Below are 22,275 nucleotides of genomic sequence, written 5' to 3'. Positions count from 1 at the left end.
AAACAAATATATTATTTAGGGGAGGTGGATACAACTCCACAGCCCTTGAGGGCACATAATGTTTCCATGCAACAGACCCACATGAAGGTAAAATAAATTAGTCATATTAATAAAGAAATATTAATAACAGAGAAAGGCTGAGTCATATTAATTAATGATATGACAGCTCTTTTAAATGAATGTTACTGTCTTTATTAAGAACCACTATTGGTTGAATACTAGCAGTGGCACAGCCAGGGCAGTCAACACAGCACACAGGATACATGCTAAACACATGCATTGCCTGGGGTCCCAACTGTCATGCGTCTGATGTGACACTCTTGCTTTTTGACTGTTATGTTCACGCAAAAAATCTTACAGGACATCTATATTACGGTAAATCAAAACACTTGTTACACAAAATTGTACTTGGCATCACCAATTGCCTTTTTTGTGTGACCCCAAATATAAGACGCCACCATTTTTTCAGACATATTTTGAGGAGAAAAGAAACCCGTCTTATATTTGGGTCAACACAGTAAGTGGATGGGCTGCTGAACGCAGGTACTGTTCCACCCCACTGGAGCCTTTTGGACTTAATTACTGTAGTCTCTTTGCTTCAGTGCTTCTGACTACTGGATGTCAGTATGCCATTTTGGGCCAAGCCACTCACTGCCCAGATGACTTTAGATCTGATTTGACTGCACAAAGAACCCAAACCCAAAATTTATTTATGCATCAATATTCATTACTGATTATTCCAAATACCAGCTGCATATTCTTCTACCCAATTGCGTGATACATATTTCCTTGATATCGCGTAAATGGAAACAGGGGTATTTAAGTGCACCTACTCTGGGAGTGATAGCTGCATGATGCAATAAGTGGGAAGCCCCACCTCCCAGTGCGTTTATGGTAATCCCCCAATAATCCCCCCATTTCAGTAGTAATGGCCTGGTGGCTCTCTGACCCTCCTCTGGCATGTCCAAGAAGGTTCCGGTTACAGAGGTCATAACCTCTCTCAGCAAATATACCCTGCCACCTAACCCAGGAGAAGCCTGTGTGCGCCACTGAGCATGGCACACTGAGCATGGCACACAGAGCACGGCACACTGAGCACGGCACACAGAGCACGGCACACAGAGCACGGCACACAGAGCACGGCACACTGACCATGGCACACTGAGCACGGCTCCCACACACCCAGCACAACTCAAGACTGTTAAACTGTTAGAGGAATTAAATGAAAATGCACAGGTTAAAGCAAATGTTTGCAGTTTTAAAGAGAATCTCCACTTGTTTTGCCATGTTTTAATAATTTCATATTTGTTCTTCCAAATATTATATTAAATCGGCCACTTATTGTCTTTGAAAATGATCAATCCAGAGGGGAGGGTAGTGAGAGATGGGAGAACAAAAAGAGGGACATAGCATTCTTTCTCACCGGTCAATTCATATTTTAATAGTTTAATATTTAAACTTCAAGTCTATTAGTCTACAAACCTAGGTCATTTGTTACACTCAATTAAGGGTTCATGATTAGGATTGTCCGGGAACCACATTCCCAAAGGTGTAAAGTGGGAAAGGAGAAAGCCAGTCCATATTCCCATAAAATCCTCAGCAGCTTACCACGACATTGGACAGCCCTCAGGCTGACCAGTGCCAGGTTTGCTTTGGTGTCATGATATCAAAATAAACACCACCCTCCCCCATCCTGAAAATCCAAGTACCCGAGACAAGCCATATATCCATCTCAAATTCCAGCTGTAAAAATAGCTGGAGGCTCAGTAGGAGGGACACCCATCCACACCCCATTTAGCACTTATTTAACACCTAGCTCTGATGTAAACTGCTGTTCATACATCACACATGCCCTCTCAGCAGAAAAACTCTAATACTTACTAACTGAATGAGTACCGTAACGCAATTTCCTGCAAGGCCAAGCATCGTAAAACAGTATTTGACTGAATTACACAGTATCACAGTTTAATTTAGATGAAGCAGAACAACTACCCTGACACAGTACATGTGAATGAGGCAGAATGAATACTCTGGTACAGTTTACTGATTGAGTACACTGATATTATTATAGCAAAAAATGTTTAATCATTCACAGGAAGGTTCATATTTCTTTTTACATTCAATGTGCAACACGGGGAGATACTTCACAAGCAATGGACTCAAGTGTGAGCAGTCTGTGATTTACCGTTTAAACCTGAGTGATAACCTGAAAATAAAAAACCTGAATCTGCATGAGTGAAACTCAATGACCCATGTTGGCCAACAGGCGACATCCCCTGGGAAACCCTAGATGTGACACAAGCTTCATACACACCCATACACAGGGATCTCCTGGGCTCTAGAGCCCACAGGGACCCACCTAGCTAGGACACCCTTTGGCCTGCTCCTGACCTTCATCCCATTGCTAAAATCAGCTCCTCCCGTCAGCACCACCCAACATCATGGCCAGAACGAGGCTAGCATTACCAGCACATACAATTGCACCAAAGAAGTTTATAGCATGCCAATGGAGCTGCTAGAGGTTTGGAGGCAGCTGCAGCCTGCAGAAATGGCGGTGGGGCTCTGCAGTCTACATAGGATCCTGGGAATGGTCCCAGGCCAGTAGATGGCCCATCAAACTTTGTGTGTGATTTCTATAACTCTGCTGTTAGATAAGAGAACATTCTAGATCTTCAATAATTATAACTAGAGATGTTCCCCGTGATGATTTTTGAAAAGCAGATAAATAATTAATGCAACAAACTCTCTTTTAAACCAAACCAATAAATTAAATCCCTGAAAGCACCTACACTGCAACGCTGCTCAGTCCAGGAATATTAAGTGCTGTGTTTATTATGAGATGCCACTCATGCACACACACAGGTGTTTGGCACAACACAGGCTTTTCAAACATAGCAGCAGTGCCAAAAGCATCTGAGCGACACCAGAAACTGGTCTCTGAGGGCATTTCCTGACATGTAGGCAACCTAAATAATGTGAGGGCGGCTGACGGATGGCCAAAGCTGTCCTGGCGAGGTGGCAGATTGGCAGGTCTATAAATAGCTGGTGATTTCTTTGCCAAGCCCTTGACAACTTCCACAGTAGCAACAAGGCATCCCCACATTTTCCAGAAGATTTAAATTCTTGGTCTCTTCCAAACTGCCACAGTCCATCACCCGAAGTCAACGGTACAGGAACCCATGACTGTCAGACCAAGAACATACTGCAGAGGGGAACCAGCAGCAGACCTAACAAGGGAACCATGAATGAGGTTCGTGTGGGGAGCACTGAGATCTTACCATGCATGCAAAAGGCAGTTGAAGCGAGGGTGGTTTTAGGCAGATAAGACTTATATGTAATCCAGGTGAACATAGATTGTTCTATCACAATTAGATCAAAGGTCACATGGGCAGCACACAAAAATGACGGGGTGCCTAAAATAAGAAGTTTGGTATAATATCTGTCCTGTAGGAGTAGGAGTAAAGATTACATTAAACTAATGATTGGAATAATTACCCAGCTAGATGACATGCTAGCATCTCAAATAGTCAAACCAGCCCAAGAAAAGTACTCATTTAATTCCAGGGCTCTGGTAGGCTGCCAAAAAGACATCATGAAGATTAAGACATCTTACATGACCATAACACTTGATATCTGTCAAGCTAAAATTTGACACAGATGCATTTGAAATACCATTAAGATGAAATCCCTCATTTGAAAGATGAGACATGAAAAGGTCACTCCCCTTCCCCGTAGGGAAAACCCGAATATCTGCAGGTCATCGCAGTAAACTATAGACAAAAGAATTTCCGTAGAAAGAAGTTCTTGGCGTTCTCAGTTCTCAGCTGAGGTAGATAACACATAACATTTAATGATGCTTAACAATCTTCAGCAAAGAGGTCAACATACACATTGAACACAGGACCTGTGTAAGGTGATGGAAGGGAACTGGTGCCCAGATTACAATCCAGCATGCCCAGCAATACCACTGTGTCAGCCCGGTTCTGTCCAGGTAATGGAAAGGTACTGTTTATGCAGATTTATAACGTGGGTGAACTCTTTCCAAAGGAGCTAGAGACCCACCCCATAATGGTAGTTTTCCTGGTTGTACAATGAGGCCGTCTCATATATAGGTTAGTAGTCAAACAATAGGGTTTAATAGTAAGCATCATCCATTCTTCTGCAACATTGAGACAGATGATATAGAAGAGGCAGCCAAAGCCAGCATTAGTCATCACCACCAAATGAAGACATCTCATTGAAAAATTCCCCCAAGTGCAATTTGATTTTGCCAGCATGTGTTCTCTGATGCAAATGCAGAATTTTCCAAAAAAAAGTAAAGCATCAGCACCATCTGATTACATAACTCATAGAATTCAACTAGATAGTGGTAGCAAGCCTAATCTGCAGGTGGTAAATCTGTTTTCTATTCATGCAAGGTTGTCCCCACATTGACCATTCTTATGCTATCTGGACAAGCTCTGAACCCCCGCAACCCTGCAAAGGACAAGCGGATAGGGATGATCTGTGTGGTGGATGGATGGATGATCTGTGTGATCTCTTTTAATGGTCACAAATGGATATGTTAAATCGCAGCACTTTAACAACAGGGATGCAGAAGCAGAACCCCACCCCCCAAACCATGCCCCACCACTGCCATTGGTTAAGCTAGCATTATCTGTATCAGCTTTGACACCTTGCTGAAAAACACTTCCGTAACAGTCAACCTCAAAACAATGACCGTTTGTCACATTATTTTTAGAGGCTGCTGGTTTGTATGGTGTCCCACAACAGCACCTGCCAGAGCAGTGATTGACTGGGCTGTCTGTGGTGGTGGTGATGATGGTGGGGGGGGGGGGCTAGCACCTGTATTCTCTACTCTGCAGACCTGGCTTGGGACAGACCTAGCAGATACTGCCCTCAGCAGCCCCCTGGGCACAAGGCATTCCGAGATGGCCTCAGGAAATGCATTGTCTTGCTCACCCTAAATCCTAATCTGCTACTTTTCACACCCTGCCGCCAGCATCATAGGAGGTGAGCCTTTCTTCAGTGCGGCCAGGCCTGAGCGGGCACCTTTCCTCCGGCATGCTGCAACCCCTGCAGCTTGCTGAGCTCTTCTGCTCTCTCAGAGCAACACTCCAGCCAGACACATCTACAGTATAAATGCTCTTCCAGATAAAACCGAACTGACAGGGAAGAAAACCCCTCTTAATAGGTGCTAAACCCCATTTACTTCCATTGCCATGCAATCTTACCAGTTCTACCCCATCTCTCAGGAGAAGTTAGTGTTTTATTTTGATTGTTTGTTGTATGCATTAATGAGAACAAACAGCCTGGCCAAGCTGAATACCAGCTTTGTCAGGGCAATAATTCTTTGTACTGCCAAACCAAATAGAAAGCTGCTCTAGTTGTTTTCCTCCCTATTGTATGCTACTGAAATATCCAAGATAGTCTTTAACTATAGCTATAATCTGCCCATTTTTCTTCCAGCAAAGATACAAGCAATTCTGAGTAGCCTCTCCTGTAGCTACGCAATGCTTTAAGCTTCAGGTCGGAGCAGATAAGGCAATATACATAAATGTAATTTTTTTCAGTGTGAAGAATTCATGCAGCTTAACACAGTCTATTCAGTTTAACAATATAGTTTGGATTAATGGATCTCACTGGCAATTTCACAAAACATATTTCTCATTTGCTTAACGCGAGTGTGACAAAAAGCAGGTATTCTGATGTTAGGAGGTGATGCAGAATGCAGTTCACTGGGCTAGCAGCTCACACCAGCAGGGAAGCCTTACCCTGGAGATAGTCAGAGGCATGTTGAAGTCCTTTCCCCCCTGCAGGCGGAAGCCCCATGGTGCTGGTCCACTGAGATTTACGGTGTAAGTGCTCATCTTCCAAAAGTTCTTCTCACTCAACGTCTTTTAGTTTTGATCGTTGGGAATTGGGCAGTGAGCCGCCAGGCAGCAGCAGATAAAACAAGAAACCCAAAAAAGGCAAAAAAAAAAAACTTATATTGAACTTATATTGAAAAATACACCAATGAATTCTTCAAAAATAAAAATGCTTCATGAAACAAGGGTTTCAAAAAATGAGGTTCAAGGTGCTAATTGTGCCCACCTTTTCTTAAAGGCATAAAATGAAAGACAGAAAGCAAAAGGACGAGAGGTCTTGTCTGCTCAGATGGGCTGGATCGACCGCCTAAGAATAGCACCCCTCAACAGAAAGTGATAGCACCCCACCACTTGTGGGGCCTTATATGGCATGTAAGAAGACACCCAGAATGCTAAGCCTCCATGATTCAAATAGCTAATATAGCCTCCTTCTAGGCCAACAGATTTTTCTAGTCTACCCCAGGTTCCACCCACCACTTTCCAGCACCCCATATGGGGGGTCCTCAGAATGAGCTTGATTAGAGCTAATTAGCCACCATGCTGCTGCACCAGTGTGCTGGTGACTGGATTTGTGGGTGGCATTCCAGAACAGGATTCTCAAACAACATAAGACATCATCAGATGCAGGTACCTGAGCAAAGGGGAAAATAAAATCTCAGAAATCCAAAGATGAAAAAGAATAAAAAACAAAAATAAAATGGTTGGAGCCTGTGTGAATGCTTCACAAACATTCATTCATTGATTCAGTCATCTCCTATTCCGCTTGTCCTATGCAGGGTTGCATGGGTCCACAGAATATTAACACACTGACCATTAGCTGGCACACATCTGACCCAACAGATCCTCATCTGCGTGTATTTTAATCATCAACATGACTGGAAACAGCTAGTGACATCGTGACATTTAATTTGGCTTCGTTTATTCCCGGAAAAATAGACCATTATATTTAATTTTAGTTAAGTTGTGCCCCCCCACCCAAATATCAAACTCCATCCCATGCCATTGGCTTTCCTTATATTCAAATGTGGGACTTCCTAGCTCATTCAATCCGTCACCCTAAGCTGGCCCCCCAGGGTAAAGACTCATATCACCTGTAAAACTGACCGAGAGTTGGCTGATCACACCCATAGGTCAGCGGTCATTTACCGGCACAATTCAGGCCAGGTCATCCTAGGCTCAGCCTGGTCCAGGCTGCTCCAGAAATAGCCGGTTCTGCCTGGCCCACTTACGATGAGCACGGCCCCTTCAGTGATAAAGACAACTCTCACACACTACCACACAGCCAGGAGCCTGTGACAAGAGCCAGGAAATAATCATTAACCAGGGAGGCAACAGAGCCCTAAACTGGGAAATGTCAAATCTAAGAACAGCTTTCTTTATCAGTGGAAATAGGTGGAAAGTTTGTGCCTTTCTTGGAACTGCTGGTGTTTAAGGAAGTAAAATGCTAAACAGCTAGTGCAACACACGCATCACATACTTTATAACATCACATGGTAGGGAGGATTCGGAGCCCCCACTCACACAGGAGGGACAAGGATTGTAATTTGCAAATGGAAGTGCAGATGAGTGGAACAAAGGTAGTTAGGGGTAATATCAGTGCTGGGTCCTATAACCAAAATAGGCATTAGGTCATAGAACTGCTAAAACTGCATTATTGGACCCAGAGGCATCATGCATTTACTGCAGCTTTGATGCAAGAAACAATTATTGGAAAGCAGAACCTTGTCAGCTAAGACAGTAGGGTTACCCCCTCCTCCAGGTTGCCCATATCACCACAATTATATTACACACCCTTTCCCCTTGTCAAAATATGCCAATTTCTTTCAAGCTACTCAGTATATGTGTTCATCTGAAAAATATGGCTAAGTATTTGACTTCCCGGACATTCCCTAAACCAATTAATAAAACACAGACAGACTGTGCTGAAATCAGCGGTGAGAATCAATTTTCAAATGGAAACCCACTTAAGAACTCAGCTAGTAGTTCTGACCAATTCACACTTGTCTCATCAGACCAGTTTGACTAACCTGTGCCTCATAAAGAAGGTGGCACTTAATCACAGGTGACCTTCTGGAGGACTCTCCCAAAAGGGTGATGGCTCCTGATCTTCAGACTAATGCATACAACAAACTTGAACAAATACTTACCATTGATTTTAGCCAAATGGACTAGGGTGTCTAGTAGCTGTAGTGACATCTGTCCTCCAATCAGTAGTCTCCTATGTAGTAAGAGTTTGGGGGCAATCTGGCCATCACCCAAATTTGGAGGTTTATTTTCTTGTATCTTTGGCACTTTAATTACTACCATATAGATGAAATTGTAAGAAGATCCAAATGAAAGTAAAAGGATTAAATCCAAGTATGATAAGATTTGAAGCAAAACAAATGGACACTTCAGCCAAATAATCAAAAGCAACCTTGAACAAACGTGTTTATGACTCATCTAAGAAGGAGTAGTGGGGCTTTTTTCTGACTCAAGTCAAATCTGTTTGCCAAGAACAGCAGCAGAAGAAAAGGACCTCAGGGTGAATTTGACAGGGCCTCCTGGAGACCTGCAGCATGTTCTTTAATGTGCTGCGACTGAGAAAATGACTGAATTAATTGACTCAGGTATCATTAGTGTCACGCCCCGCTCCGTCCGCTCCCGATGTGTGCCACGCCCACCTCATTACCTCCTGTTTCGCCCTAAGTGTTCCCACCTGTAGCTCGTTCTCTGTTACCTAGTCTTGTGTATTTAGTCCGAGTCTCAGTCTGTATTCCCCAGATCTGTCATTGTGTAGTGTCCTTTGATGTTCGTGCTTGTACGTCTGCCTTCTATTAAACCCCGTTACCCTGACTACCTGGCTACGCTCGCCTGCTTCCTGCTTGCCCAACCCGCGAGCGTGACAGAATGACAGATCTCCCCGAAAGCACGAAGCAGCAGTCCGAGCACCACCGGCTCGGACTGCTGCAAACTTTCGTGTATTGGCAATCCCAGCCAGAGGTCCTGGAGGACCCGGTAGCCATGGAGCTGGCTAGCCGGGGCCGGGACCTGCTCCAAGAGGAGCGCCCGCCCGGACAGCATTACCCGCTGACGAAAGCCCGGAAATGCCTCCGTCGGCTACAGCGCCGGCTCACCGAGCGAGGAGAGGAAGAGCAGGAGGCGACTCCCACGCTCTACCTGGGAGCCTGCACTCTCCTCCCCGCCTGGGATGACACCGCCACTACCAGCCTGGCCCGCCTCCATCCGGAGAAGCCACCTCCGATGGAGGCGTACTATTACCGGCTGGAGCGTCTGGGCGTCGGAGGTATCCGCGCCGTAAGAGACGCTATTCCCCGGGTCCCGAGAGCCCTTAAAGGGAAGGCGCCTGCGCGCTCGGCACCCCTCCTGCCGCCTCCGGACCTGCATGGTCCGGACCCTGCTGCAGCTGCCGCCGCTCTGCCTGCGGCACCGCCTGCTGTAGCATCCGCCACTCTGCCCGCGGCACCGCTTGCTGCTGATGCCGCCGCTCTACCCGCGGCACCGCCTGCTGCTGCGGTTGCTGTCGCCGATCTGCTCACGGCTGCACTGCCTGCCGCTGCCGCCTCTCTGCCCGCGGCACCGCCTGCTGCAGCTGCCGCCGATCCGCCCGCGGCTGCGCTGCCTGCTACCTCCACCGATCCGCCCGCGGCTGCACTGCCTGCTGCCGCCGCCGATCTGCCCGCGGCTGCACTGCCTGCTGCCGCCGCCGATCTGCCTGCAGCACCCCTTGACCCGCCTGTCCAGCCCGACTCGCCTGTCCAGCCCGACTCGCCTGTCCAGCCCGACTCGCCTGTCCTGCTTGACCCGCCTGACCCGCCTGGCTTGCCTGCAGTCCCGGTTGCTGGCCGCGTGGAGGCTGCGCCCGCCGAGGCGCCCCCTGCTGGCCGCGTGGAGGCTGCGCCCGCCGAGGCGCCCCCTGCTGGCCGCGTGGAGGCTGCGCCCGCCGAGGCGCCCCCTGCTGGCCGCGTGGTGGCGACGCCCTCCAAGACACCCCCTGCTGGCCGCGTGATGGCGGCGCCCGCGACGGCGCCCCCTGCTGGCCGCGTGACGGAGGTGCCCATCCTGCCGGCACCTGACCTGCCTGTCTCGCCCGTCCTGCCGGCACCTGACCTGCCTGTCTCGCCCGTCCTGCCGGCACCTGACCTGCCTGTCTCGCCCGTCCTGCCGGCACCTGACCTGCCTGTCTCGCCCGTCCTGCCGGCACCTGACCTACCTGTGTTGCCTGTCCTGCCGGCACCTGAACTACCTGTGTTGCCTGTCCTGCCGGCACCTGAACTACCTGTGTTGCCTGTCCTGCCGGCACCTGAACTACCTGTGTTGCCTGTCCTGCCGGCACCTGAACTACCTGTGTTGCCTGTCCTGCCGGCACCTGAACTACCTGTGTTGCCTGTCCTGCCGGCACCTGAACTACCTGTGTTGCCTGTCCTGCCGGCATCTGAACTACCTGTTTTGCCTGTCCTGCCGGCACCTGAACGGCCTGAGGTGGCCACAGTTACGCCCCCTGCTGGCCGTGTGATGGCGGCGCCCGCCGTGGCACTCCCTCCCGGTCGCGTGCTGGCGGCGCCCGCCAAGGCGCCCCCTGCTGACCGGACACCCGAGGCGCCCGCCCAAGCGGCCTCTGCTGGACTCATGCCCGCGGCCCCGCCTGAGGCCGCCGTTCCGGTCCCGCCCGCGGCCCCGCCTGAGGCCGCCGTTCCGGTCCCGCCCGCGGCTCGGGATGCCCCGCCTGCGGCCACGCCCGCGGCTCTGACTGCCACGCCTGTTGCCTCATTAGAGGTCATGACTCCCTCGCCCTTACCCCAGCAAGGCCGACGCCCCCCAGGACCCCGCCTGTCAGTGTCCCGTAAGGGACGGGGACACAGGCGTCGGGCCCGGGTCCCGCCCGCCCTGCCCCCTGGCTCGCCCGTTCGGCCCCTGGCTGTGGCTCGGTGGCTGCCTGCGGGTCCTGCGCCTCGGGGTCGGCGGTCGCCGCCGGGTCCCCCCCTGGTCCCTGGGTGCCGGTCCTCGGTCCCGCCTCCGGCTCCCGGTCGGCCGCCTCCGGGCCCCCCTGCTCCGGCTTGGCGTCGGACGGCGCCTTCGCCGGCTGCGGCTGCGCCTCCGCCTGCCGCGGCTTCCCCCTCCTGCCTGCCTTCCCTGGTGTTCCCTCCTGCTCCCTCCTGGTCCCCTCCGTCACTCCCTCGTCCCGTCCCCTTGGTCCCTGGGTGGTCCCCTCCTGCTCCCTTCTCCCTCTCCCCTGCGGCCCCTCCGGCCGCTGCCCGTCGCCCGCCTGGGCCTTTTCGTGCTCCCCTTGTTCCTCCTCCCTTTCCGTTCGTCCCGCCTGTTTCTCCTTCTGGTCCCTTTGTCCCTCCTTTTGGCACCCCTGGCCCTTTCGTGTCGCCTGTGGGTGTTCCCCCTGTGTCTCCCTTCTGGGTCTGTCTCTCCGCCTTCCCTGTTCTCTGTCAGGTCCTGTCCTTCGTTTCGTCCCTGTTCGTCTTTTGCGTCTCCGTCCTGTTCCCTGGGTTTGGTTGACGTTCTGTTTTGTCTTTCAGGTCCTGTTCCCTCGTCCCGTCCGTCGCCTCCTCCCTGGCGCGCCCGGTGTGCGCGCCTTTGGGGGGGGGTTATGTCACGCCCCGCTCCGTCCGCTCCCGATGTGTGCCACGCCCACCTCATTACCTCCTGTTTCGCCCTAAGTGTTCCCACCTGTAGCTCGTTCTCTGTTACCTAGTCTTGTGTATTTAGTCCGAGTCTCAGTCTGTATTCCCCAGATCTGTCATTGTGTAGTGTCCTTTGATGTTCGTGCTTGTACGTCTGCCTTCTATTAAACCCCGTTACCCTGACTACCTGGCTACGCTCGCCTGCTTCCTGCTTGCCCAACCCGCGAGCGTGACAATTAGTGTGTTCAGTTTGCAGATTTCCCTGCTGAAATACATCTTAATCAGCTAATGACCAGGGCCGGTATGCATAAAACTTCTCAGAGTGAAATTTTACTCTTAAATGCGTCACAATCCTAAGAGTGACGTGATTTTGCTCCTACTCCCAGACTTAAGAATAAGTGGCATGCATAAACATTCTTAAGTGTTAAGAGTAGGTCTCAGCTCCTAAATTATTTAAGAGAGCTGGAAAGGACTCCAAAACCAGTTAGGAGTTGCACGATGGCAGCAGCACTGCGCGCACGAAGACGGAGACCGCGCACTTTTCTTGAAAGAAATGACGTCCTGCAGACGTACGACAATAATGAATTGATAAAAAGGTACAAGCTCAATCATGAGGGCATTCTTTTTGTTACCAACCTAATTAAGAACCGGATACAATCTCCTACGTCACCTAAAAATGCACTTACAATTGAACGGAAGCTGATAATGATGCTACACTTTTGGCAACTGGAAAAATATAATAATAATAATCATCATCTATTATAGCGAGGGTCATGAGAGCAATATAAGTAATGACACAAACCTGTAGCTTGCATGCTTGCTTTATAAACTGTGATTTCCTTTCGCAAGGTCGATAAAACATTATACCACCTTTATTCACATTCCTCTGCTGAACGCCTTGTCCGAGGTGACGCAGCATTTACGGAGCTTGCAATAGCCTCCTAAGCTTTTTTTGTCCGTGCTTGTAACAGCTGGGCCAAACTTTCCTCGCACTACCTCCTTCCATTTAAGCACCAACTGTGCCAAAAGAACCGTTTCAATTGTCGTCCAGTTTGGTTTTCTTTTAGAATCCATTGTCTTGCTATGACTTTTGCATTTGACCATTAATATATACAACATGTGCATCTATTAGTGGAAATTGATTGGTGGTGTGCTAGGTAGATTTTAGTACAACCAATTAAAGGTATGACCATAGAAAGGTATGTTGTATAAAGCTCTACATTAACAGTTTAATGTCACTAATATATTCACCGCGCAGCTCCTCTATTGGTTGAACTCAGTATTTGGGGTGGGATTTTGTTTGTAGTCCTCATTTCACAACGCTTAAATGCTGGCTCTGTTAGCACTTAGGAATTGGGCTTAGACTTTGCTGAAAGTTACTTTTAGCAGCTTTATACAATGATCTTAGGTCCTACTTTTTGCTAAGATTTTTTTTTTTTTTTAAAAGTCCAAGTGTGCGACCATTCTTAAGACCATTCTTAGGAAGTTTTATGCATACCGGCCCAAGTTTAGTAGGTGTGTTTAAACAGGGAAATCTGCAAACTGTTGGATTCTGGCCCTCCTGGATCGGCACTGGGGAACCCTAATCTAAAGAATCTTTCTCAGCATCTTTCTGCCTCACAGAATCAGAGCTACATACTTAGATCTTTAGATATGCCAGGAGTATCCAGCCTTCTGTTTTATCCAGAACATTGGGTACCAGTTATTATGTGAAAGCAACTTGATCAGGGGAACATTCCTGCTGTATCAGACAGCATGAAGCAAATAGGACAAGCACAGCAAGGTATTCCTGCACAGGCCCTGGAGCAAAGAACTTAATATACTCACTTCCTTCCTTGATGGGGAGCTCTGGGAGTCACCTATGCAGGGTAGCGGATGTGAAGAGTGATGACCTCATCTAGTTGGGTATGGCTTTTCGGGGGATGGAAAGCATGTTGAGCTTGCGGTTCCCAGGTTCTGGAAAGCAGCCTAGAGCTAGCACATAGCTTCTACAATAACGCATGCACTATTCCTGTTGTTGACATTGCAACTGCGTCATGACCAAGCTATAGCACCATATGGCAGCAGTTTACAGCCCAGGTCAATGCGTGTAAAAAAAAAGCTTTGCAGCTGGTTGCCTTAAATTTTTAAGTTGGTTCAACTTAACTTACGTCTTTTAATTTGCAGCTTTAAATCTTGCATCCAAACGTTTTCCACAGATACCTGTATGGTTTTCACTTTAAAAATCAAATACAGAGATTGCAAACCATACTGTAAACACGATACACAGAAAAATATTTATTTGGCAATTCTGCAGCAAGCAACATTTTCTGTCAGCATGAAATGCAAAAATTGGACTCAGATATAGTTCTAACTACAGTCATCCAGAAAATAAATAAATAAAAATAAACGGAAAACAAAATTAAATTAAAATAAAATAAAAGGCAAAAAGAGAGGCAAAAATATTAATCCTTTAAATCTTCAAATGCCTTTAAAGCGCTGCAGTAAAACAAAACACAAACGCTTTTAAAGTGCTGAAGTAACAAAATTGTTCTCAAAGTGCCAAAATAATCTTAAATGCTGCAGCAATAAACAAGACATGTGCTAGAGCAATCAGTTATTTACAACTGTTAAAACAATACTTAAGTCATAAAACCTTACCTTAAGACTCAAAACTGTCTTGGCATACATATACATGTATTACAAATACAGCTATTGAACAAACAGGAATAAATCAGTGCATGCACTTTTGATTAGCAATATGAACTGCAACTACTTAAACTTTAACTATTTGTTTTTGTAGGACTGGATTCTCGCAGACCACTGGGGGTCAAGGCCAATAAACACTTTCTGAATTGTTTCAAACATGTATTTTAGTTGTTCAGGATAACTAATGTTGAGGGCATAAATCAAGCCAAATAGGAGAGCAACAGCTGTAGGGAGGTCTTGCACATTATCCAGCACAACTTGCTCCTCCAGAACTACAGACAGGCATTTGGGTTTGAATGAATGGTGGGAATGTCATCTTCAAAGACAGTTAAGACCCCCATCTTCATCCCTTTTGTGTGAGTGTCTTCTGGGTCTGTGTCCTGAAGTAAAAAGCAGCCTAAAAACAGAATTAAAAACCATTTTTTTATTGACTGAATTCTGCTGGACCACAACAAGCTTTTTATATTGTTGAGATGCAGTAATTTTCCATTGTTTTCTTGGATATAACTTGTTGAATTTGTGCTGTCAGACTTATCACTCAGAAGCATTCAACTAACATGATTCAATAAATACATTTTTGCCAACACTGTGTGTCCTCCTTTCTATTCTTTCCCCTGCCGTTTGGTTTATAAAACAGTTAGCAGATTGGTTTTGGACACCAGGCAAAACTCTTTTCTATTTACAAGATCTGGTTAGTACCTCAGATGAGTGTATATGCTGATAACAGACTGATAACACTTAGCAGGCAAGTCTTCAGGAAGTTTCCAGACTTTTCCCTCATAAACAAAGGTAGACCTTTGAGAGCTGTAGCCTTTCTCTGAGCAAGCACATCAGAAGCCTGAAAGACACAGAAAAAGTTATATGCATGATATATTCAACCAGAAGCTTAAGGCTTACCTTTAAAGGGGCGCTATTATTCTCATTCACAGGTTACACATTTTACAATATATTTACATCATCCATCCATCCATCCATTTACTTCCGCTTATCCGAGGTCCGGTCGCGAGGGCAGCAGTCTCAGCAGGGAAACCCAGACTTCCCTCTCCCCGGCCACTTCCTCCAGCTCCTCTGGGGGAATCCCGAGGCGTTCCCAGGTCAGCTGAGAGACATAGTCCCTCCAGCGTGTCCTGGGTCTTCCCCGGGGCCTTCTCCCAGTGGGACATGCCCGGAACACCTCACCAGGGAGGCGTCCAGGAGGCATCTTAACCAGATGCCTGAGCCACCTCATCTGGCTCCTCTCAATGCGGAGGAGCAGCGGCTCTACTCTGAGTCTCTCCCGAATGACTGAGCTCCTCACCTTATCTCTAAGGGAGAGCCCAGCCACTCTGCGGAGAAAACTCATTTCGGCCGCTTGCACTCACGATCTCGTTCTTGCGGTCACTACTCATCATTTAACACTGAATAATTACTTAACAAGTTGCTAAATAATTACTTGATCAAGTTGGTCTAGGAAGGTCTTCATTTCATCTCCATAGGCTCCACCACGTGATCGGTACAACATGATCATCTTTGACGCGTATTCATCCAAAGAAGAGAAAAAGGTACTCTTCAGGTTGGTTTGTGTAATTCTGTAAAACTCGGCACAGATCTTTAAAAAAATAATAAATAAATAAATAATCTGAACAGCAAGAATCACTGAAGAATTAGGACTACACAAGTTACTCCACCCCAAACTGAAATTGTCTTTAATCACTTACCCCCATGTCATATCAAACCGTTCGTCTTCGGAACGCAAACTAAGATATTGTTCATGCATTCTGACAGCAATGTAATTAGTACGATTAACAGTGATTAACGTTTGAAAAATCTGTGTCAATAGCAACAGGCAGATACATCTTCTGTGTTTATTTGCACTTTGATTTGTATGAAAACAACATAGAACAGCAAATGCAGTTTGGGTTGAGGTGATACTCTCCAAAATAGCTCTAGAGTGATGCAGAGGAGACGAATTTTTAAATTAAGTTGTAATTTTTGTTTTCTTTGCATTAGGCGTATGACTACGTAAACGTGAAAAAATGAGCTCTGCATGACTTTCGTATGCTTCTTTGATTACCTAAATACTCCATCCACAACACACAATCCACTTAAATACAGTTTATTGTAATAACTTTACACACTAAAATTGTGCCTTTTGATACATTTAATTCAAATTTTACAAAGTAAACTTAACATGGCCTTCAAGTGAAGCACGTGAAGTGAACTACAAGATCGCTAAATAGCTGTCTGAGCTCGTTGGTAAACATCATCACATTCCTCAGAATAGCCTTTTCGAAAGACAACATAAAATTTCACGTTAAATCTTTGTTTATTTTGTTTAGGTTATTTTCGATAATAAAACTAGAACAAAGCTTACCTGAAGCGGACGACATCCAGCCCCTTCCAAAATGCAGTTGATGAGAGGAATCCCCGTGCAAAATGCCGCGGAAACAGACTGCGCATGCGCAATGACAGTAAGTGAAACGGTCCAACAAAAAAAATCAAAAATCACGTTTACCCAACTTAACTATTTATTTTTATTGGACAAAATAGTAGTAAACATGAAGTTAAATCTTTTTTATAAGTAAACAACACTATGCCTGAAAAATTGTCCACCTAACTTATAATTTTAAACTGAGTTAATTTGCAAGTTGGATTTTTTACAGTGTAGTGTTTTCAGTTTGTTAATAAACCCGTTTCCCTGCAAGTCGCAAGTGGGTCATCCACATTTCTGTTTCTGCCTGCATCATGCTTCGCCATCGCCCCAAATCTGTCCTGATCCTTAACACACAAACACTGTGGAATACTCTCTGTAATAAACCAGACATATATAAGCACACAGACATTTAAACTTAAATCAATTATACCCCACATACTCTCCATGACAAGTATAATAATCATTGACCCCCTTCTTTTAACAACTATCATTGCATGATTTAACCAAACTAAATACAAATTAAAACATGGCTACCTTACACTAAGAGTTCCCATGCATCGCGGTAATATATCCAATTGCTGCAGCTCCAGATCACGGCTAGGAACAAAGTGATATTGCTTGATTACAGTATATCTCAGCAAATTACTCTAATATCACCCAACAGATACTCTAACGCAATCCACCAGTCAGTGTAACTGAACTGCATTCATTCCGCTTTTTGCGTTTTGGGCTGGCTGTAAAGGGTGAAAATTCTGCCTGCCATACGAATAAACTACTCTTATCCAACTCATAACGCGTTCGACTCTGTGTTCAAATTAACTTTCTCCCTCCCTCTTACCAACCGGACTCACCAAACAATTCCTCATTCCTGCTTTTATCTCAGTCTCTGTCCCCACCCTTGCCATCCATTCCGCATGTGCACCACCGGAAATAATCAGGCTCACCTCAAGACAAACCAACTCCCTCTATTTGAACAGAGTGCAATAGGGACCAACCTACATAAAACTTCTGCCATTTTAAGATAGCTATACTACACTCTGCCACACCCACACCAGATTTGAACACTCACCGTCCCAGTGAGGATAAACCCCTTTCTGATTATAGCTATGGCCTGAATGCCACCTGCCTGGGGGCAGTGGGGGGTGTTGGTCTACCCTCTATTGAGTTGGTTTGGCTCACCTCAACACAGGCAGTTCTAGGCAAACAGAATGGATTACTATACTGACCTGCTGTGGCCCTTGCTGAACACCTCGCCACCATGTCAATACTTGAGAGGGGACTCTGTGTGATTTCCACTGAGGTTACAGCACAGGCATCACCTTGTGCATGAGTTGCAGTCTGGCCAGACGCAGTTGTTCAGGGGGAGAAAGAATGGGCGGACTACCCACCGAAAACATGCCTCCAATATCTTCTGCGCCAACTGCTGATTCCACCAATATGATTGTAACCTCATGCCAGATCCAAAGTCAAGAACCACTTTGCACCGGTCAGTGCATCCAGAGATTCTTCTATTCAAGAGTTGGTAATCCACACAAAGTCTCATGTCTCCTCCCCTCTTTTGTACAACAACTATAGGTGATGAATAAGGGCTAGAACTAGACCACACAATTCCTGCCTCCAGCAGCTGCTGGATATGAGCTTTCACCTGCTCATACTGGGATGGAGGCAATCGATGATATCTCTGCAGAATGGGGACATCATCGGTAAGTGGTGCATCCTACATCACCTTCCCCTCGGCTAAAAACATTATTGTGTTTCTTCAAAAGTGCCCTTGCTCGCTGTCCCTGTTCCGCAGATAACGTAGACCATGACAGATTAGAACAGCCGACCAAAGGGGTGGTTTGTACCGCCACTGACTGCACGATAGCGATCTGTCCTCAACTCCTCCAACCCACAATACTCACTGAACATCCTGCTGACATCACTTGAACAATATGGAGGTCACCCGGTTGAAGCCATACATCTTGCAAACTTACATTCGTTACCTGTACCTCTAGCACCAATTTATTCACTGCCAATAGAGCCTTGGAAATCAATAACCTCATGGGCCACTGAATTCCATCTATAGGGGGCTCTAGCAACACAGAATGAAGGGAGAGACCAGCCACACTAGGACAAACTAAGGGAATAAGCTTAAGAGACCCCGTAAGGATACACACTGCGCTTCCTTGAACCCTAGCCTTTCCTAAATACCCCTTGCTCTGGAGATTCTCAATTGGCTGGCATGTGGTAAAAACCTGTTGCCACACTCTACTGTCCTTCTCTCTTGGAGGTTGACCAAATGCCGACTTCATGTCTTCAAACAATTCTCGATGACAACCCTAAATGATATTCATCCCTAAAAGCCCTGGGACGACCTGCTTCTGTTGTCAAGTAATTAGATCAACTGGGTCACATACTACCAAAATACCCATGTTAGGAAGAGTTTTTCCCAACACCGTAACATCCAATTCCACATAACCTAAATACGGAATTTCATAACCATTGGCTGCACACAACTGTAGCCAAGTATGTGGTTTAAGAGAGTTCACACTTGATTGAAAGTTTTCTAAAAAAAGGTTTCTGTTATTGTAGATGAGCCTGTGTCCAAAAGGCAAGCAACCACCTTACCCCCCATGGAAATCTGAACCAGACACTGGCCTACAAGCTGGGGTATGGGGTCAGCCACAGCTAAATGACAAGAGCCTAACGAAGCCCCTCCTGGTGTTTGGCTCCCCACACCAGAGGGTGCTAGTTTTCTTGAGGCAGCTCTACTAACTGACTGTCAGGATTGATAACTCATCAGACAGGAACAGACAGGTATCTCCCCATTTGGTCAGCAGTTCCTGCTGGTCATCCAGTTTGGTGTTACATTAGTGTGTTTCCCTGTTGCCTGGGCTGCTGCGTGGTGAGCAGAGAAGGCTGAGTGTGCAGCTAAGTAACAGGGATCCTTTCTATCCTGAGTTCAAGGCTAGCCTAAGGCCAGTCTCAACCTTGTTTGGTATTTTGGGTTTATTTTTCTTCTGGTTTCTTGTATTGTAATATAAGTCTTTGCTTTTGTGTCCTTGTTAATGGTTTACCCAGCCCGTGTCTTATTTAGTTATGTTCTGTTTTACTTGTGTTCCAAGTTTCACCTAGTGTCGGGAACCCTCAGTATTTGTTAATATTTCCTAGTCTCTAGTGTCTGTTGATTGTAATGTACTCCACCTGTTCCTTGTTTCCCTGAGTCCTTAGTGACTGGTTAATTGGTTATGATTCTCACCTGTCCCTTGTCCAGTCTTATGAGTGTACTTAAGTGCCTTCCTTTGTTCTGTTGCTCAGTCTGTCATTGTGGTTGTTGTTGTGTTTATTGCTTGCTAGTGTTTCCAGGGGGTTATTCCACGAAGTAGGATTATTTCGATAAGTCTGGCTCATTTAAGTGGGAAATCTGTTCCATCAACGTGTCTTAAATGAATCCCTGCTGAGCTACCATGGTCATTTGCATGAGTGAACATGTCTGTTCTGGACCAGGTTAACTGTTTTGCTTAGTTAAGTGTTGTCTCAAAGAACGTCCGATGTGTGAGAACAGATTCCCAAAAGATCGTTAAAGCAGACGAAATTCTGCGCTCTCACTACTCTTGTCATTTGATCAATATAATAAAACCTATGAAATCACATCCCAGCATTCCAATTAGTTTACAAATAATTTAAATAAAAGCTTACATGTTACGTCGGCTTGCGGCCGGGGATTCAGGCAAACGGGGTTTATTTCGAGTGGACAGGACAAAACAAGAAGAACTGCACATAACGTCAATGACCGGACTGGGGAATACTGACTCAGATGTGGACTAAATACACAGGATAGGCAGAAAACAATAGGCAATAGGTGATGACAATCGGGAATCAACATGAAGTAACGAGGTGGGCGTGGCACACACGAGGATCGAACGAGCAGGTCATGACACTTACCTGTATCACAAAGGTCAAACATGAAATGCAATGACTGAAATTGAAGAAAAAAAAACCCAAATAATATGAACAGGGGTACATTAAAAACCCTGGAGATAGATATATATACACATACACACACAGTGGTACCTCAGAACTCGAATTTAATCCGTTCAGAACTCCGGATCGAATCCTAAAAAGTTTGAGTTGTGATTGAATTTTCCCCATAAGAAATAATGGAAAACCAATTAATTGGTTTCCGGCCCCTAAAAATTACATCTAAATATGTTTTTTTTTAGCATTTAAACACAAAGTTAACCGGATAAAACAAGAGCATATACTGTACTAAACACATCTAAGCACATTTATCAAAACAGTAATTTGTAAAGTAAGAAAATAAATGTATCCAAACAATGTGTCCTGCCCCGATCGACCGCTCCTTCTGTGTGCCACGCCCCCTCGTTAACCCCGTGTGGAATCCCCGTGTGATCAGCTGTTTCTGGTTGTTGTCACTAGTCCTCTGTATTTCGTCTGTGTTTCAGTTTGTTCCCCAGTCTGGTCATTGTATTGTCCGTCTGCGTTTTGCCTGCCTTACCTGTAAGTAAACCCCGTATTCCCCGATACCCCGACGTCTGCGCCTTTGTTTAAATTATTTAAACATTTCTCCTCCTATAGTTTTAGGAGTACAGCCATCAAACCTTCCATACTTTTTCATCTCATAGCAGTGGGGTCACTGGGTGTGCTTGTGCTAAGCTTTCCCCTCCTCCATCTGATTTTCATTGGCTGTTGGAGGCTCACCCACATCTTCAAACCTTGGACTGCAGTAACCCATTGACCAAATGTGTAAAGTTGAAAAGTGAAAAGTGTGAGAATGGCAGCAGTTAAAATTTTCCCATTAAAGTAAATGACCAAAATCAGATTGGCTGTTGGAGGGACCCTGTCATCAAAAGTGTGAGAATGGCAGCAGTTTATAATGTCACATTAAAGACGAATGAAATCTGATTGGCTGTTTCTAGGCTCTGCTCACTTTTCGACCCTTGAACCAGACACCCACTCAGTAACTGTGCCTATAGCTTGGCTTAGTGTGACCACCTGTCCCTGTTTAGCAAATTTGTTGAATTTACCTTTAACAGGGTGAGTAATTTTGCAGTTTTAGCTGCCTTTAATTTTAAATAGGTGTGACCCAATGACTGTGTGATTCAAGTTTGGTGAGCTGTAAGAGTGGCAGCAGTTTGAATCTCAGTAAAAGGTCAATGGGGAAAATGGGGTGCTCGAAGGGACGTCCCAGTAAGATGGACTGGGAACAGCTTAGCATAAGTACATCCCACTGCTATGGGATAAAGTATGAAAAGTTTGATGGTTGTACTCCTAATTCTGTAGGAGGAGAAGAGTTTAGAAAATGGAGATGGAGAATAATAATAATAAAAAACAATAATGGTCCATAGCACTATGTGCTTTGGACCCTTAATAATAATAATAATAATCTGAAGAGGAAGAACAGTATGTTGGCTTTTTCAAGCCAACATAATTACACGACCCTAAACACTCAATGATTTATTTCCAGGCCTCATTGGATGCCCAGGACACTAGCAGTGGATTGTACCAGCTTAGCTTAAGTTTGATCTTAAGGTCAGGTGTAAAGTGTGCTTTAAATCATATGTTTAAACTAGCTATTTTGGAACTAGTGCCATATTCTTTGTCAGTTGCAGCACTGCTACTTAAGTTACATCGTAGTTAGTAGCTACTAAATAAAAATAGTGTCGCA

At 45.9% G+C, this 22,275-nt stretch overlaps 1 protein-coding gene and 1 long non-coding RNA gene across 10 annotated transcripts in view; both read right to left on the bottom strand.

Annotated features, from left to right (window-relative positions):
• The window catches only part of LOC111839339 (LIM domain-binding protein 3-like), a 48,225-nt gene extending 42,025 nt beyond the window's left edge, over positions 1 to 6,200 (bottom strand). For 3 of the 9 annotated variants that reach the window (XM_023803177.2, XM_023803184.2, XM_072709777.1), the window contains exon 1: positions 5,775 to 6,199. In XM_023803177.2, coding sequence (XP_023658945.2) covers positions 5,775 to 5,870 — 96 coding nt within the window. In that variant the 5' untranslated portion in view covers positions 5,871 to 6,199. Of the gene's footprint in view, positions 1 to 5,774 lie in introns of all 9 variants that reach the window. The other 6 variants (XM_023803160.2, XM_023803168.2, XM_023803192.2 and 3 more) reach the window with 4 other exon arrangements.
• Positions 6,201 to 13,939: 7,739 nt separating this feature from the next.
• Positions 13,940 to 16,426, bottom strand: LOC111839185 (uncharacterized). The gene is made up of 3 exons (XR_002837047.2): positions 15,624 to 16,426; positions 14,891 to 15,029; positions 13,940 to 14,588 (listed from the first exon to the last, which is right to left on the bottom strand). It is a non-coding gene; the product is annotated as an uncharacterized lncRNA (long non-coding RNA).
• Between the last annotated feature and the right edge of the window lie 5,849 nt (positions 16,427 to 22,275).

Source organism: Paramormyrops kingsleyae, chromosome 3 (assembly GCF_048594095.1).
Source record: "Paramormyrops kingsleyae isolate MSU_618 chromosome 3, PKINGS_0.4, whole genome shotgun sequence".
Taxonomy (NCBI): Eukaryota; Metazoa; Chordata; class Actinopteri; order Osteoglossiformes; family Mormyridae; genus Paramormyrops; species Paramormyrops kingsleyae.
The sequence above is the reverse complement of the archived record's forward strand: the minus strand, read 5'-3'. Positions and strand labels throughout refer to the sequence as shown.